The 19,279-nt window shown below is 43.5% G+C and overlaps 2 protein-coding genes across 2 annotated transcripts; both read right to left on the reverse strand.

Moving 5' to 3' along the window:
• Positions 1 to 2,968: 2,968 nt before the first annotated feature.
• Positions 2,969 to 10,690, reverse strand: LOC306767257 (peptidase M20 domain-containing protein 2-like; the record flags this gene model as incomplete). Its single annotated transcript, XM_079255178.1, has 5 exons — positions 2,969 to 3,138; positions 4,800 to 4,839; positions 4,899 to 5,053; positions 5,125 to 5,267; positions 10,188 to 10,690. The coding sequence occupies 5 exons, from the start codon at positions 10,688 to 10,690 to the stop codon at positions 2,969 to 2,971; spliced, it is 1,011 nt and encodes a 336-aa protein (XP_079111304.1).
• Positions 10,691 to 14,479: 3,789 nt separating this feature from the next.
• On the reverse strand, positions 14,480 to 19,053 carry ndufaf4 (NADH:ubiquinone oxidoreductase complex assembly factor 4). The gene is made up of 3 exons (XM_079255271.1): positions 18,917 to 19,053; positions 18,692 to 18,786; positions 14,480 to 15,927 (listed from the first exon to the last, which is right to left on the reverse strand). Exons 1-3 carry the CDS (start codon positions 19,050 to 19,052, stop codon positions 15,622 to 15,624), a joined length of 537 nt encoding a protein of 178 aa, XP_079111397.1. The 5' UTR covers position 19,053; the 3' UTR covers positions 14,480 to 15,621.
• Between the last annotated feature and the right edge of the window lie 226 nt (positions 19,054 to 19,279).

Below are 19,279 nucleotides of genomic sequence, written 5' to 3' on the forward strand. Positions count from 1 at the left end.
ATCGTTTGTTAATCTGTAAGACGAGCTCAGTGGTGAACAACGCTGCTGAACAACTCCAACAAAGCTGCAATGGTGGCTTGGATGTAAAAAAGACAATGAATTTACTTTAAATGTTCATCGACCCATTTCATTCCCAGTAGAACATAAACATGTCAGATGAGGAAAATTGGACATTTTATCATTTCATGACAAACAAGATCTCGTGTTGAATCTGATGCAGCAACACGTCTGTAAAAAGTAGTTCCAGGATCATGTTTAGCATCGTTAGCATCTCCTCTTCTTCTAACATCTGTTAATTTGGGAAGTGAGGAGACCAGCTCGACCCGTTCTGGTCTGATGTAGCATCCCAGTTCAGGCGAGTTCAGTTAGATCCTACGATCCACATTCCAGCATGTTTTCCATGTATTCCTGCTTCAACACACCTGAGTCTCACAGCCAATCAGGTTCTGCACAGCTATCCATTCATTTGAGTCAACTGTGTTGCAGCAGGGACACATGGAAAACCTGCTGGTCTGCAAACCTTGTAGGACTGAATTGAGTATCCCTGTTCCAGCTGCTCCACAGTCCTGGATCTTGGTTTGTACTGGTGGAACTGGACTGCAGCAGACCAGTTCTCCTGTTCCACCATCAGGATGTGGTCCAGCATGGTGGAAGGTCTTCCCTGAAAGAGACGTTGTCTGGATGGGAGCAGATGTTTCAGCATTGATGGAGCTTCCCAGATGTGGAAGCTGCCCACGCCATCGGCACTAATGCAACCTTTTGCTCTGAATCTCCAACTTCCTGTTGTGTGTTCACAAACAGCGTTCAGTTTCTTCCAGCTGGGTTTTTTTCCTCCAAGGCTTCGGGAGAAACAGCCAAGTTCAGAGTGAAACTTGCAACTAGAAGAGCAGTAGCCGTAAAATCAGCAGGTGAAAAGTCTGCATAGATTCACCTGTAGACATGTTCACCGTCTTTCCAGACCACTGTTTCTCAAATGGGAGAATGCGTACCCCTGGGGGTACTTCAATTCAGGGGGTACGAGAAAGTTTTAAAAAATATCTATCACAGTTTTCTTTAAAATGGGCTGCACGCAGTGGCGCAGTGGTTAGCACTGTGGCCTCACAGCAAGAAGGTTGCTGGTTCAATCCTTGGCTGGTTTGGTCAGTGGCCTTTCTGTGTGGAGTTTGCATGTTCTCCCCATGTATGTGTGGGTTCTCTCCAGGTACTCCAGCTTCCTCCCACCATCCAAACACATGCATGATAGGTTAATTGGTCACTCTACATTGCCCCTAGGAGTGAGTGTGAGCGTGGTTGTTCATCTCTCTGTGTGGCCCTGCGATGGACTGGCGAGCTGTCCAGGGTGTACCCTGCCTGTCGCCCAAAGCCAGCTGGGATAGGCTCCAGCTTCCCCACAACCCTGAATTGGAATAAGCGGTTTGGAAAATGAATGAGTTTTCTTTAAAACATCCTTAAATAAAATTATATAAATGTAATATCATATAAATATTTAATATATTTCAATAAATGTAAGTGTACATTCATAAACTGAATTTACATTTAGATTTGCATCATTTCATTCCTTCCAAAATCCCACATTTCGACGTGAATTGAACCCCACTGTCGCCTTGACAACGCGAACAATGGAGTCCTGGTTGAAGCGTATAGTAGAGATGTGCAAAACACAAAGTTTAAAAGGCCAAACACAAATGATAAAATGCTGTGTTTAAATGCTGGTTAGGGGGTACTTGGCTGAAAAAATATTTTACAAGGGGTACTGTGTTGCGAAAAAGGTTGAGAACCGTTCTAGATCCTGTTCAACATCATCTACAGGTCTGTCTAGATCGAAGGGATTTAAGTCAAACAGATTTCTGAACGTGCAGGTAGAGAAGTCGTACAGGTGCTTTAAAGTTCCACCTTCACGTTAACATGCCAACGCCTGTTCTGCGTTTAACAGGTCTCTTCTTGTTACGTATAGTCATTATAGTCATATAGTATAAGACTGAAAGATACAGAAGATCATTCCTGCCATCAGCCTCCGGAACAAGACCTCTTCCAAGTTAATTATGATCTACTACAATATTGAATTTCCATTTTGGGATTAATAAAGTATTTTTCATTTCATTTCATCAAGCCTTTTTATATAAGCAGCAGTAAATGGATGCATGTTGATGCCAAATGTCTCAGAAACGATCTCGTGTCACGTTGGGATCTTTCAGTTCCAACAACGTCGAATCTTCTCTGATTCTGCTGTCGATTGTTGATCCGAGCTTCTCAGGTCTTCATACTCAGCTCCCTAATCAACACGGACCCTGCAGCGATCGGTTTGCAAGCTGGTGTCCCAGTATGATTCCCAAACAGCACTGGTATCGAGGGCAGGTAGAGGAACGACACCAGATTCTGATGATGACGTCAAGCTGTGGAGATGAGGCAACAACAGGTTGACTGGACGTCCTAAACCACAGGTGTCAAACTCCAGTCCTCAAGGGCCAGTTATCTGCAGATTTTTGTTGTCTCCTTGCTCCAACACACCTGACTGAAACTCATAAATAGGTCAACAAGAAGCTGCTGGATCCATTCGATTTAAAGGAAACAAAAACCTGACGGAAACTGGCCCTCGAGGACTGGAGTTTGACACCCCTGTCCTTAACTAACCAGTATGACTGAAAGTTGTACGAGGACAGATTGGCGATGGGAAAAATGTGCAGCTTTCATGTCAACACAAATTCCTCAAGGAGACAAAAAAAAACATCTTTTATACCGTGAAGATTTATTTTCTGTGAAGAAAATGGACGTCAGCAGAGGGACGGCAGATGTGTCCACGATGAGAGACAAAGGTCTTCTATCATTTCCACACATAAAGAAGACAAACAGATGGGACCAAGCTGACATCAAACAAGAAATAAACGTTTTAAAAGTCACGTAGGAATCAAGTCTCATCACGTCCATGCAGTGTGTTTCAGCTCCATCCTAAAAGACGAGCGTCTCGTCATCAGTCTGCGTGACGAGACGCTCCTCTCTGCATGCTTTCCTCTCGCTGTCTGGCTTCAGAAAACTCCTGCTTCACCCTCTGCAGCAGCTCCGGACAGAGGAGGACGTCCAGGGCGGTCATGGCCAGAGCCTTGGCAGCTCTCAGGGTGAAGAACTGAGCGCCGTCGCCGCCTGCAGGAAACACGCCGAGTCAAATGGTTTTTATCAACACATAGCAAAACCAAACACAAGCACCGCTGCAGGTTTATAACTTCGGCTTTTAAAGGGAATCCTCCCGATTCTCGGAGTCATTTGATGAGATACGATGTGGATTTCTGGAGGTTTCTCAGTCCGTGCAGGAACTTCCAGTAAAATCACGTCTGCAGTGCTGCCTAAAGGCTCCTTTCTGGTCCCTTACGTACATAAACGCCACGCAACATAGTTAAGTCAGCTCATCCACCAGGGGGCAGTGTTTTTCAACCTGTTTTGAGCCTAGGCACACTTTTTTCACCAAAAAAAAAAAAAAAATCACAAGGTACACCACAGACCAAAATGTTGTTTTTTTCCAAGTCCATATTATTAACATAAAGTCCATCTCGTCAAAGCCTCTCGAATAGAAACTAGATAAACACAAGAAGAAGGAATTGTCTTATCTTTTACTGGGACCTGTTTGGATGAACACAGAGCTGCTTTTTAGACCAATGAAGTGAAATTGGGTAATTTCCCAGGGCACACTTAAACACACCAGTGTTTCAACTCCGATCGGTAGTGGAAACACCAGAAGAAGAATTTTGTTGTTATAAACTAGTTCTTTTTCTGCTCGACATCTTCATGGTTCTTTTCTTCTTCTCTGGTTGTGTGTCAGCGATACAGCTCCACAGTGCCCCTGTGGTCACCGCTGGTATTGCTCCGCTGTCTACATGTAGTGACGACTAGCTAAGCTTCCTGAAAACCAAATTACATAGGTGACCTTCGCAGGAGAAGGACAAAACTGTCTATCTACCTCACAGCCAGTTGCCATGGCAGCGGCCCTAAAACACTTTCCTGCTTTCGCCTCCAGGACGGGGAGCTCGGCTCTGGTGGGGGTTCGTAGGTAATACTCCAGTTCGGTGTAGGAAGGGATGATGTTCGGCTTGACTCCTCCGTGCTTTTAGCCTTGTCCCATGCACACAGAGATTCCTTCTGAATATTTTGATATCTTCAAAGTTTTCACAATTTATGTTTTTTCTGAAATTGTTCCACAATTTTCAGACCTAGTTTGTCTCGGATTGGTGAAGCTTCGTCCATCATTACACCTGAATTACACCCATTCTTTTTTTTCTTTTTTTTTTTTTAAATTGTTGGGGGGTTTTTTCAAATAAATAAAAATAATCCATTATAAAAATTTTGTCATTTTTATTGTTTTTATTGATCTTTTTTCTTGTCTTCTTGGACATTATAGCAGCAGAATGATGGTCTGGCTACTGGGTTGTTTTTTTCCTCATTGAAATCAAGTAAAATAAGTTTTAGACATTTTTTTTGTTTTTAATCTACAAAAATCAGCAATATTGAAGAATTTAGAGAATCGCCGTTTAAATCTAATCGGCACCCAAAAAATCGGAATCGAATCGGGACAAAAGCATATCGTCACAGCCCTATCTCTTAGTCTGATTCAGGATCACAGCGAGTCTATCCCAGCAATCACTGGTACACCTGGACTGGCGACCAGTCCAAGTTTACACGCTCCCAGAAACAGTTCAGAGTTATGTGTGGGAGGACGCCGGAGAACCGGAGGGAGCCCACACAGACATGAGGAGAACATGCCACACAGAAAAACCACTGTTTTGAACCCCTCCCCCAGCTGAGACTCAAACCAGTGACCTTCAGTGCTGACCACTTCTCCACCGCACCGCTCTGGTGTACAAAGTGATATCTTTAATGGAGGGTGCATTTCATGTTTCTGCGGTCCCTACCTCACAGCCGGTTGCCATGGCAGCGGCCCTAAAACACTTTCCTGCTTTCGCCTCCAGGACGGGGAGCTCGGCTCTGGTGGGGGTTCGTAGGTAATACTCCAGTTCGGTGTAGGAAGGGATGATGTTCGGCTTGACTCCTCCGTGCTTAATGATGCCTGCACAGAACCGCAGGAATGACCAGCAGCTGCCCAAACCTCGGAGCAGAACATACGTGTCGTGTTCTTACCGTGAACTCTCCAGTCTGGCTTCAGCTGCTGCCTGAGCACCGACAGGTTGTTGTAGCACAGCACGGCCGCATCCAGCGCATTGATTCCTTCCCAGGGGTAGGCGGAGGCGTGAGACGCCTTACCGTGATACTTTATAGTGACGCTGGAAAGGCGAAGCAAAGACTCGTCATGCTTCATCTTTACTGAGATTAAAGCAAGACGCAGCAACAAGCAGGACAACACGAAGACAACATGGAGACAACATGCAGACAACATGGAGACAACATGAAGACAACACGAAGACAACATGGAGACAACATGGAAACAACATGAAGACAACATGAAGACAACATGGAGACAACATGGAGACAACATGAAGACAACATGGAGACAACATGGAGACAACACGAAGACAACATGGAGACAACATGCAGACAACATGGAGACAACATGAAGACAACATGAAGACAACATGGAGACAACATGGAAACAACATGAAGACAACATGAAGACAACATGGAGACAACATGAAGACAACACGAAGACAACATGGAGACAACATGCAGACAACATGGAGACAACATGAAGACAACACGAAGACAACACGGAGACAACATGGAAACAACATGAAGACAACATGAAGACAACATGGAGACAACATGGAGACAACATGGAGACAACATGCAGACAACATGGAGACAACATGTAGACAACATGGAGACAACATGCAGACAACACGAAGACAACATGAAGACAACATGGAGACAACATGCAGACAACATGGAGACAACATGAAGACAACATGAAGACAACATGTAGACAGCATGGAAACAACATGAAGACAACATGAAGACAACATGGAGACAACATGAAGACAACACGAAGACAACATGGAGACAACATGGAAACAACATGAAGACAACATGGAGACAACATGACGACAACATGAAGACAACATGGAGACAACATGCAGACAACATGGAGACAACATGGAAACAACATGGAAACAACATGAAGACAACATGAAGACAACATGGAGACAACATGAAGACAACACGAAGACAACATGGAAACAACATGAAGACAACATGAAGACAACATGTAGACAACATGAAGACAACATGAAGACAACATGGAGACAACATGCAGACAACATGGAGACAACATGAAGACAACATGAAGACAACATGGAGACAACATGGAAACAACATGAAGACAACATGAAGACAACATGGAGACAACATGAAGACAACACGAAGACAACATGGAGACAACATGGAAACAACATGAAGACAACATGGAGACAACATGACGACAACATGAAGACAACATGGAGACAACATGCAGACAACATGGAGACAACATGGAGACAACATGACGACAACATGGAGACAACACGAAGACAACACGAAGACAACATGAAGACAACACGAAGACAACATGGAGACAACATGCAGACAACATGGAGACAACATGAAGACAACACGAAGACAACATGGAAACAACATGAAGACAGCATGACGACAACATGGAGACAACATGCAGACAACATGGAGACAACATGAAGACAACATGACGACAACATGGAGACAACACGAAGACAACATGCAGACAACATGGAGACAACACGAAGACAACATGGAGACAACATGCAGACAACATGGAGACAACATGAAGACAACACGAAGACAACACGGAGACAACATGGAGACAACATGACGACAACATGAAGACAACATGGAGACAACACGAAGACAACATGCAGACAACATGGAGACAACATGAAGACAACATGACGACAACATGGAGACAACATGTAGACAACATGGAGACAACAACATGAAGACAACATGGAGACAACACGGAGACAACATGAAGACAACATGGAGACAACATGTAGACAATGTGGAGACAACACGGAGACAACATGGAGACAACACGGAGACAACATGAAGACAACATGGAGACAACATGTAGACAATGTGGAGACAACACGGAGACAACATGGAGACAACACGGAGACAACATGAAGACAACATGGAGACAACATGTAGACAATGTGGAGACAACACGGAGACAACATGAAGACAACATGGAGACAACACGGAGACAACATGGAGACAACACGGAGACAACATGAAGACAACATGGAGACAACATGTAGACAATGTGGAGACAACATGAAGACAACATGGAGACAACATGGAGACAACATGACGACAACATGGAGACAACACGAAGACAACACGAAGACAACATGAAGACAACACGAAGACAACATGGAGACAACATGCAGACAACATGGAGACAACAACATGAAGACAACACGGAGACAACATGGAGACAACACGGAGACAACATGAAGACAACATGGAGACAACATGTAGACAATGTGGAGACAACACGGAGACAACATGGAGACAACACGGAGACAACATGAAGACAACATGGAGACAACATGTAGACAACATGGAGACAACAACATGAAGACAACACGGAGACAACATGGAGACAACACGGAGACAACATGAAGACAACATGGAGACAACATGTAGACAATGTGGAGACAACACGGAGACAACATGGAGACAACACGGAGACAACATGAAGACAACATGGAGACAACATGTAGACAATGTGGAGACAACACGGAGACAACATGAAGACAACATGGAGACAACACGGAGACAACATGGAGACAACACGGAGACAACATGAAGACAACATGGAGACAACATGGAGACAATGTGGAGACAACATGAAGACAACATGGAGACAACATGGAGACAACATGACGACAACATGGAGACAACACGAAGACAACACGAAGACAACATGAAGACAACACGAAGACAACATGGAGACAACATGCAGACAACATGGAGACAACATGAAGACAACACGAAGACAACACGGAGACAACATGCAGACAACATGGAGACAACATGGAGACAACATGACGACAACATGAAGACAACACGAAGACAACATGGAGACAACATGAAGACAACATGAAGACAACATGGAGACAACATGGAAACAACATGAAGACAACATGAAGACAACATGGAGACAACATGAAGACAACACGAAGACAACATGAAGACAACACGAAGACAACATGGAGACAACATGCAGACAACATGGAGACAACATGAAGACAACACGAAGACAACATGGAGACAACATGAAGACAACATGAAGACAACATGGAGACAACATGTAGACAACATGGAGACAACAACATGGAGACAACACGGAGACAACATGGAGACAACACGGAGACAACATGGAGACAACATGTAGACAATGTGGAGACAACATGAAGACAATGTGGAGACAACATGAAGACAACACGGAGACAACATGAAGACAACATGGAGACAACATGGAGACAACATGGAGACAACATGAAGACAACATGTAGACAACATGTAGACAACATGGAGACAACATGAAGACAACATGTAGACAACATGGAGACAACATGAAGACAACATGGAGACAACATGTAGACAATGTGGAGACAACATGAAGACAACATGGAGACAACAACATGAAGACAACATGGAGACAACATGGAGACAACACGGAGACAACATGGAGACAACATGAAGACAACATGTAGACAACGTGGAGACAACATGGAGACAACATGGAGACAACACGGAGACAACATGGAGACAACATGAAGACAACATGTAGACAACGTGGAGACAACATGGAGACAACATGGAGACAACATGAAGACAACATGGAGACAACATGGAGACAACATGAAGACAACATGTAGACAACGTGGAGACAACATGGAGACAACATGGAGACAACATGAAGACAACATGTAGACAACGTGGAGACAACATGGAGACAACATGGAAACAACATGTTTTTTGTTTTTAATCAACAAAAATCAGCAATATTGAAGAATTGTGAGAATCATAATTTAAATCAAATCGGGACAAAAAGCATATCGTCACACCCCTAGAAGATAGTGTAACACACTGTCACAGGGTTCTGCGGTGTTCCCAGTGAATAATGGAAACGTCAAGGTTTCGATGAGGTGATTTATTTTCGTCCTCCTCAGTGTACAATATATGTGTCCCCACTAAGTATTTACAATATTTACAATATTTACAAGATCTCACCAGTAGTTCACTTATTGCCAGCTCTGCAATTTACCATCCCAAGTCTCACTCTCGCCCTTTAGCCCAGAATGAGCGTCTTATAAACATCAAGCTTCACAGGAAGCTTGCCACTTAGCATAGAAAATACAGTTTTTCTTAAATTCCATTTGTTCTTCTTCACAAATATACATACAGTAACATTCTCTTACATACATACATTTACACAACCCCAACATTGTAATGATCCACACTGTGAACACAGAACAAACAGGATAACACGCCGCAATGCAGTGTTTCAATTTGTCAAACAACGATGACGTCACCGCCGCATTACGACATCGGTTCTTAAGTGCCGCGCTACAGATGCCTCGGTTTTCCCAAACTACCGTCAAGCATGGGGAACCCTTCCTACTGTCAGTAGTACCACCGATACGTGTGCACCCCTAATGTCTGCTACGCTAGGTGAACTGAGGAAAATGTGGCTGCTGAACTACCGTGGGTGTGTCGCTGGTAGCGTGGTGGTGCAGAAACGACCCTCGGGTAAGCAAATCGGTGTGTGTGTGCGGGTGTGACGCGGGTCGACAATGAGCGTGACAAGGCTTTGTCACACACACAAGGCCGAATTATCCAATGGGCTTCAAGGGGGCTCAGGGGGCCACACCCCCCACTTGGGGCCCACGTAGCGCAAACACCAGCAGTTTGGACAAGAAACAAAATGTACATAAAAGCCATAATAAAATAAATTAATTAATTAATAAAAGACACATTTACATTTTGAAAATATTCATTAATTTTTCTAAATCTAGTCTCACAAGACAAAGGCAAATGCACACAATAAAATAATGAAAATTCCAGTCAGAACCTGTTTTTCCTGCTAACTTTTAACATAAAAAAGTTGCGGTGGGGACGGGGGGCCCCTGGACCACTCTGGGCCCAGGGACCTGTGCACTTTTTACCCGGCCCTGTGCTGACTGCCTTTAGGCTTGGCTCGGTTCTGTTGCGGCCTTACCTGCACGCGGACAGGCAGTTGCACGTTTTCCAGCACAGCTTTGAGCCCCAGACCCGCAGCAGCTCCAACCTCAGCTATCAGGTTGTGTCCGCACGCGTGTCCGATCCCCGGCAGGGCGGCGTACTCGCACAGGAAGCCCACGTGGACCACCTCAGCCTGTCCACTGGTTCCGGTCCCCCAGCAGGCTCTGAATGCAGTTCCCAGTTTAAAGTGACTGTCCACCGTCCAGCCGCCCTCCTGCTGGAAAAACGCCACCAGCGTGTCGTGGGCGTTGGTCTCGTGGTAGGCCAGCTCCGGACGGGTCCAGATGTCCTGACTGAGGCGGTGCAGCTTCGTTTTGGCTTCATCGACACACAAGCTGATTTTCTGCTTCAGATCTGCCACAAACTCTGCTCCAACGCACTTTCTTCCCGCATCACGAGACCCCACGCTGTTGCAGCAGGAGGACATGGCCGTGGGGAGTCCGGTGTCTCCCAGTCGGTGGGGGGCAAAGGTTGAGAGGGAAGTGACATTGCCGGTCACTTCCCCAGGACACACGCATTATATATACATATGTGTGTATATATATATATATATATATATATATATATATATATATATATATATATATATATATATATATATATATATATATATATATACATATATATATATATATGTATATTTATATATATATAAAGAAAACTGGGTAGAGACACACCCACCATATATATATATATATATATATATATATATATATATATATATATATATATATATATATATATATATATATATATATATATATATATATATATATATATATATATTTATATATATATAAAGAAAACTGGGTAGAGACTTGTGCAAGTAAAGTGCATAGCGTGTGTGTGGGTGGGTGTGTGTGTGCGTAGATGATTGTGGAAGGGGAGCGCAGGGATGAAAGAGAGTGAGTTTAGATGGGCAAGGGATCCCCAGCTCCTTATAAACCGGGAGCAACCGAGGGGGAGGTCTACATTCCCCTGAAGTTTACATTAGGGAGGTATGGGGTCTAGGGTAGTGGATCCACAGCTGAGGGCCCCCCCCCCACTACCCTGGTGGGGAAGTGGAGGAAGGCTGGACTGTGCTGGTTTGTTTGTTAAGCAGGGAAATGGAACTAGGGACAAAGGAGAGCTTAAAGTGGTTGGACTTGCATTTGCTCGCTCTATAGCGCCTCCCTGAAGGCAACAGGTTGTACGAGAATAGAACGTGAGAAGCGTCAGCCGAGATTTTCGAAGCTTGCCTGACCACAACCTCCTCATACAAAAGCTGAAGAGGTTGCGAGTCTGATTTCTCCACTAGCTTCAGTGCTGTTGCTACCATTCTGGACCAGTCTTACTCTGGACTTTCAGGGAGCCGCACCACACTGCCATACTATATCTTACAATGTTCCCACAGACTGCACTGTAAAATATGGCCCTGATCCCTGCGCGCACGCCAAACAGATGTAGCCTTCTGAGAAGGTGCTGTCTTTGGGCTAGTCTGCTGTAGAAGTAGTCGACATGTTCACTCCATTTCTGGATAGTCATGAACCACAGGGTCCATATTTCCAGAAACAATGTGTTCTCCAGCTTTTGAAGGGTAAGAAGCCCAGCCTGCTGGAAACGTTCTGCAAACTATGTGTGAATGGTGTCAAGTACTTTGTAAAACTCAACTCTGTAGTATTCCAGAGGGCTTTTTGGATTAGAACCACTTGATTCTCCACTAAAGAGCTTGGGTGGCTGTCAAACTCTTGGGATTGCTACGGGTTCTAAAGACTTCACAACTGTAGACGCCTTCTCAAAAAGGCTTTGGAAGGCTTCATCACTTCTCCTGCCACTGAGAGTAGACTGAACCTTAGAAACAGCTGCCTGCATACCTAAAACAGTCTGTGTCCTCCTCTGAAGAAAACTGTTGAGACACTCAAGCTCTCCAATAACACATAGTGCCATCACAAGACCAAGTACAGTACTGCCTCTCATAAACTGTTGATACAGACCATTTGCACTGCCATGTCCTCTAAGGCTGTGAGGTTGGAGTCATACTGTTTTAAAACCAAGCGGCAACCTCCAGCAGTAAAAGTGAAGCCGATGCAGAAGTGCATAAAACTGCAGTTCCCCCTTCATCCACTAGGGGCTGCAAAACAGCAAATCCCCATAGACTCCCATGTTAAAAAGACCAACTTCACAGCAGGAATAAAGATGTTTACAGCAGGAATAAAGATGTTTACAACAGAAATAAACATGTTTACAGCCTGGTACAAAAATCCATTTTAGGTTTAATAGGTCAGGGGTACCTTCATGACAACTGTGGGGGGAGTTAATTTTTTTCTAACTCGCCCGTTTAAAAGTAATTTAATCTCGAAGTTTGTCATATTTAGGGGCGTGTCCTTTTGATTGACAGTTACCCCATCTCTGCTTTAAGTAAGAAGAACGTAGAACAACCGCCGTTTTTAGCCGGTTAACAACGTGACTTAGCTTTAGCCCGCTTACCGCCATTAGCTGGTTAGCGCCGGGTTAGCTTGGTTAGCTTTTAGCTACAGAAAGCTCGGAGTTCGCTTGATGACAATCATCCACCATGACGCTCACAGCCCCCCTCTCAGCTCCACCTCTTTGCCCATATATATATTATCCGGGCGAGACGACACGCATGCCCCTGCCAAGATGGCGATGGTAGGAACCGCCCACCGAGCTTCAATTCAGCTCTTCAGAAACCTACGGGTGATGTCACGGAGGCTCCGCCCATCTTTTATATACAGTCAATGGTTAAAACAGAGCAGATAGCACCGTGTCTTGTTTCACACAGTGGTTTCAGGGCATTTCAGGTTCCATGGCCAGATATTACTATCTGATGAAACATCTGTTTGAATTTGACAGACTGTCTACACAAAACTCTCACATCTCGCACAACTGTAGAAGCTTTTGATGCCTTTTGTGCGACCAAATCCACAGTACACATATAAAGCCAGTGGTTGTTTCTCCTCAATAAGAGCCTGTGTACATATTTGCCACGCCATCGTATGTTTGCCCACGCGGTGCTGACAATGGCATATTTAGTACATCTAATGCCACTTTTGCTGGATGCTCTCCTGCTGTTTCAGTCACTGAATACATCCCAATGAATTCCTCATGAGGATTTAGGTCCTGATCCACATCACAAATACATCCAGAGTCTTGCTCTTGACCTGATATCTGTTGTGTTCCATCAACAATCAAGGCGAACTGTGAGACTGGGAGGCATCGAATAGTGTTAGCTATTCCTCTGATTATCTGGTTGCTCAGTATGCCGAGTATTTCATTCTGAATGAGAGGACTGGCGTCTCTAACCACGTCTGAAAAACAGGGTCATCATCTGTTTTCTCTTTAAGAAGTTGGTGTAGATTACCTTTCTCATCCACAGGTCGTCGTAGGGCCAAATCTTGCCGAGCCAAGTATTTGATGGAGCCTACAATCTTTCACAATCCATTCTTTGCTTCTGCCTGTTGCCTGGCAACAGCTGTGAAGCGACATCTTTTTGAGCATAGATGTTCATGGCATGGATATGCAACTGACATTTAGCATGTTCTGAGGATCTCTGGAAAGCCTTTTTCCATTTTCTAAAGCCTACACTCACAAAGGCAGGGTCACACTCTCAAACGCTGACTGGTTCGAATGAGCTTCAGCGCAGTGAAAACATGACCGCTTGTAAAGTGGCACTGTAATGCAACCAAGGAAAAGTTAACACAGTTAGCTCGCTTCTGCACTACTATAAATCAGGTTGTACAGGTCGTGATGTCTGTCACATCAAATCCGTCTCTGTCACTGTTGTCAGTGTTAAACTGGTCTCTAACATCGAGCTGAAGTCCCTGTGGTGAGTCTGACAAGTTTCTTTTTTGGCAGAATCCAAAATATCAGTGTGTTAAATTAATATCTTGTAAATATCAGGAACACTATTTACAATTAATTCAAGTTTCCTTCAAATGATAAAAAATATGACTTGCATTAAAGCTAAGACCAAAAGAGGAACGCCAGCAGCGTCACACATGTGTAACGCCGTCAGGTAGATTCATTGAAATAATAAGTTAAAAATAAGTTTCTGGCGCTCGCTGTTAGCCATCCCACCACCTTCAGTCCAAACTTCAGCTTCATTGCGAGACAAGCGTAGCCGACAAGGTTGTCCTTTTAACAAGTCACACAACCAGACATCCACAGATCTTCAGCACATTAAAAGGGACCAAATCAAACTGATCAGAGAAAGGTTTTATTGTTTATAAAGTGTGCGTATATGCAGCAGAACTGGCCACACAAGATCCTTATCAGCATTACAAGCTGAGTTCTAAACATCCCATACTGGTCACCAGTAGCACCAGCAGCTCCTGTTTCCTGCAGACAACACGGCTCTGAGCACGTTTCATATTTATTACACAAAATGAAAACAGAAACACCGCTGAGCATCCTGTAACGGCGCCCGTCAGGTTCACAGAAACACGTACAGGACGCCGTCAGGACGCATCATCTGATTGGACGGACAACAGTCCAACATATCCAGACATCTAATTGGACGATAACGGGCAGAGAGCTGATCATGTGACCTGCGAGGCTGCAGCGTCTCCATCGTCACTGTGATGCAGGTTACCAAGGCAACCAGCCAACATAACTGGCCTTTCACCTCCCTTTTCTGCTCCTTTCATTCAGGAGGATGATGATGATGATGATGATGATGATGATGCAACCTCTCTGTGAGGAACCAGCTGACTTCATCTACGTCAGGCTAAGCAAACCCAGCCGAACATGTTGGAATCTGCTGAGTCATGCTTTCAGAGAGTTAACCCGTGTCCGGATCTGCGTTCCGGTCCAGATGAAAGTCTTCAGGACATCCTGATGAATCCGGATGGCGACCAATCGCGTTAAAGTCTGTCCTGCTTCCGGAAGTGGTTCATCGGATTGGGAAGTTCGGGACATTCTGGACCGCCAACCTGGAGCAGAGCCGCTGAAGGACGCCAGCTCGTTTCTTTAATTACATTTCTGTTTATTTATGCATTTAAACTTATTTCATATTAATTCTCATATTTTTTCAAATATTTACATCTAATAAATTATAATTTTTTGTTTCAATTGAACTTTTTTACTTTATTTGCTTAAATCTAATTGTGCCTTTTTTACTTTTAATTTAATCGTTTCACTTCTTTTTTACTAAAATGTTTTATTTACTTCCAAATGGATTGGAGCTTTTGATCCCAGGAGGCTTTTCTTCTCGTCTATTTGGAATAATCTGCGTTTGTTTCGTTAAATCCAGATTTTCATGCTTTTAACTCTGTGAAGTGTTTGTTTTCCAGCCTCGCAGAGTGTCGAACTTCACAGTTTGTATAAATAATGAGGTAAGAGTTTCTCGTTGCAGCTGCTGTCCTACGAAGCCTTGATCTGCTTGGCTGTTCTGTTCTTGGGAGGAATGATCTCCACCTTGAACGGGACGAAGAACTCTACGACTGCTTTAACGTCTTTCAGCTCCAGAGAAAATTCCTGAGCGATCTTCTCCGGCGTCCACGTCTGAGGCTGGTGCTGGTGACTGCCGAGCGCCTTGACAGCCTCGGCGATGGTCAGTTTGCCTTTGGGGACGTCCGTGAGCTCCGCCAGGCCGAACGTGCTGCCTGGAAAACTGACCCTGAGGGGTCGCCGCTCTGCTTTCTCACTCGTAGCCGGCTGCTTTGATGCCTGCGGGAAAAACGGGAAGAGAAGAAGCGGATCAGTGGAAATCCTGCAGTTCTGACTGAGACAGGAAGGAGACTCATCACGTATCGCTGAACCTGCGCTGGAGCAGGAAAGTTACACGATTAGATCCTGCTGTAAAATGAAACATGAAGGCTGTCATGTGAGAAGAGCTTAAAACAGAAACTTCCATCTGAAAGTAAAACATCAGAAGTAAAATAAAGCCAGAGATGAGCTGCAGCATTTATGTCTCTGCTGAGTCTGGGGTCCTCCTTCAACACCTGCTGGCATGTGGGGAAGACAGGATAAAGAACAAATACATTTATTCATTTAAAATTAACAGTAATAATTAAGATATGTCTGAAATAAAATGATTCATTAAATAAATCAGAATTTAAGACAAATCTAGAAGATGCTGTAGAAGAACCGACCAGAGGAGCAGCTGTGACGATATAACTTAGATAGATGGAAAGTAACGAAGTAGAACTACTTCACTACTGTACTTAAGTAGTAAAATGTGGTATTTCTACTTTATTGAAGTAGTACTTTTTCTCTTCTTCCACTTTTACTCCACTACATGTTTTAAATCACTATGATACTTTTACTCCGACACATTTTTATTGTACTGCATCGTTATTCGTTACAACAGAAGAAAAAAAAACACAATGGTAATTTGTTTAAATGCATTATACTTGTCAGAGTGTGATGTGCGTCGCTATAGACAATCTCTGTAAGTTTCACTTTCATGCCAGTTAAAAAAAAAAAAAAAAAAAGAGTGGGACCTCTTTCCTCTAGCGAGTTAGCAGCAACATAATATGCCTGTTGTGCTTCATGAGTAAACCACATGTGTGTGTGTGTGTGTGTGTGTGTGTGTGTGTGTGTGAGTGTGAGAGAGAGAGTCTTCGGAAGAGGGATCCCGGATCCAAAAGGACACGTCCGCTGCAGGGGAATCAACACTACTAATTACTTTAGTTTTCACAGAAGAACTAGCTTATAAGTATCCAACTTGCCGTTAGCTGTCATAAGTTTTGGATGGAGATTACATAAAATAAAGCATCTAAAGTATACTGACTGTTATAAGGAGGGGAAAAGCTGTGGAGGGGAATGAACACACATGATACGTGTTTTTTTTCATGTATGTTCCTGTTCATGTACGACTGATCCAGCTAAAGGATTTCTGAATGTCAGATTAAAAGTCTGTATATCATATTGTTTATGAATTCAAAGTTTAATGTTGTCTTAAATAATTACACAACATGATGAACTATTTTTATTTTTAGTACTTCAGTAAAAATTTTAAAATAAACTACTTGTAATACTGAAGTACAAAAAAATATTGAATACTTTAGTACTTCTATGTAAGTGGGGCACTTCAAGAACACTTCAACTTCTATTCAAGTAACTTCATTCATAGAGTACTTTTAATTTTGAGTCTTGATTTCTAGTACTTTCAAACCAAACTTTATTTGTATAGCCCTTTTCAGTGCTTTACATTATAAAACAATTTACATCAAAATAGATAAAACACTAACACACATACACCCATAGTTCGCTTTCACCGACCCACAACCACCCTCACCCATGCCCTATTTGCCCTATAACAGTTAAAAGAAGATGAAAGACCAGGTGCATTTGCACCAGATGTGCATCAGATAAGGAAACAATATTCTCAGGGAGCCTCTACACAAAGGGTTACCCCCTACCAAGACCACCCAGGCCATCACCATGGGGGCCACCCGGGTCCGGGCAGACAGGACCCACGCCACAACTGTAAGGCTGCAGCGCCGGATCCCGACCCACCCGACAGGGACAGCCCCCACTGCAACACCCATGCAGTCAGAGCAGGGGCAGCCCTCGGTGAAGAGGACCCCAATGAGGAGAGAGCTGGAGTGATTTATAGATGTCTGGTTTTCACCGCCCCAAAGTGTCAGGCAGAAGCTAAATGGAAAGTAAAACATTAAAGTATTTCAGCTTAAAAACTGAAAAATGCAGGAAAGAATTAACACACCCATACAGTCGTCCTGAAATCTGTTCACACCCTTTCATTAAAGAAAAAGCAGAATTTACAACAATCACTTAAATAACTGGAGACTAAAAAAGGAATAACTAAAAAGTTGGGAAATTATAATTTAGATACAGTTTTTTTCATTTAAAATCAGCTGAAGAAAACAAACTGGGAGGTTCAGAAAATACCTGACTGTAGTGGAAACAGTAATGTAACATTTATTATTTTATCCTATTTGTTTGCTTTTTTAAAATAATATTTCTCGTGACCAGAATGAAAAAATGTAGTAATGATTTTCACAAATTTTTTATTTATTATTACTTCAGTCAGTTTCAGCTTATTTCACGCGCAGCTGTTTATTTTTCCTTCTTTTATGAATAAATTGGAGGACGACAGCAGAAACAAACAGGGTGAAATTATATTTACATCCAGCAGGTGTCGCTGGATGGAAACACAGACCAGACAGTCTGGTTTTGAATTAATTATCCTCCTAAAAATATGATTATTTTTCCTTATTTATCATTTAATTAAGAATAATTCTACATATTTTAATGGTCTTATTGTGCAGAAAGTGAATTTAGAGGCTTAAACTCGCACCTTAAGGGAGCCCTAACCTTCCATGATGGTTTATGTTCAGTAAAGTGCTGATTAAATACATTTTATTAAGTTATAAATGATAGATACTGCAGTAATTTATTTGTTTTACATGTACAGAATGGATAGATGAGAAGAACCGGCATGAAACGGACAGAGTTTGGGTCTGACCTCTGTGGCAGAAGCTTCTGGATCTGTGGACTCCACGAACACGGACCTGAGGTGGGACAGCAGGGGGTCGTTCCTCTGATTCACCGCGTGCGCAGCTGAAACACACACACACAGCACGAGCTCTTCAGCAACAGGAGGGATCTCCATCAGGCTTTTCTAGAAGGATCAGCAGTCAGTTTGCAATGACACCTGCAGGGTGAACAGTTACACAAGTCCGATACCCACCCTCCGAGCTGGCGGCAGCGGGCGGCTCGCTGGCCGCGTGGCGAGGCGCTGCTTTCGGCTTCTCCTTGGAAATCTCCCGTAACGCCCGGTTTTCCAGGTTAAAGTTTCGGAACACTCTCGTAACCCGTGCACCCATGTTGATAATGTCACTGTCAATAAAGTTTTTTATATCTGTGGACGGTGAGCGAGAGAGCTCAAAACGGAAAGCGAACAAAGCAGGCAGCAGCGACACCGCGTGGAGGGAGGACTTTATTATTTACAATGATGATCCACAGATGCGCTCATATTTATTCACCCCCTTTCATTAAAGAAGGAAAAAAAAACAGCTGCCTGTAAAATAAGCTGAAATTGACTAAAGTAATC

This window comes from Telmatherina bonti (genome assembly GCF_933228915.1).
Source record: "Telmatherina bonti genome assembly, chromosome: 16".
NCBI classification, from domain to species: Eukaryota; Metazoa; Chordata; class Actinopteri; order Atheriniformes; family Telmatherinidae; genus Telmatherina; species Telmatherina bonti.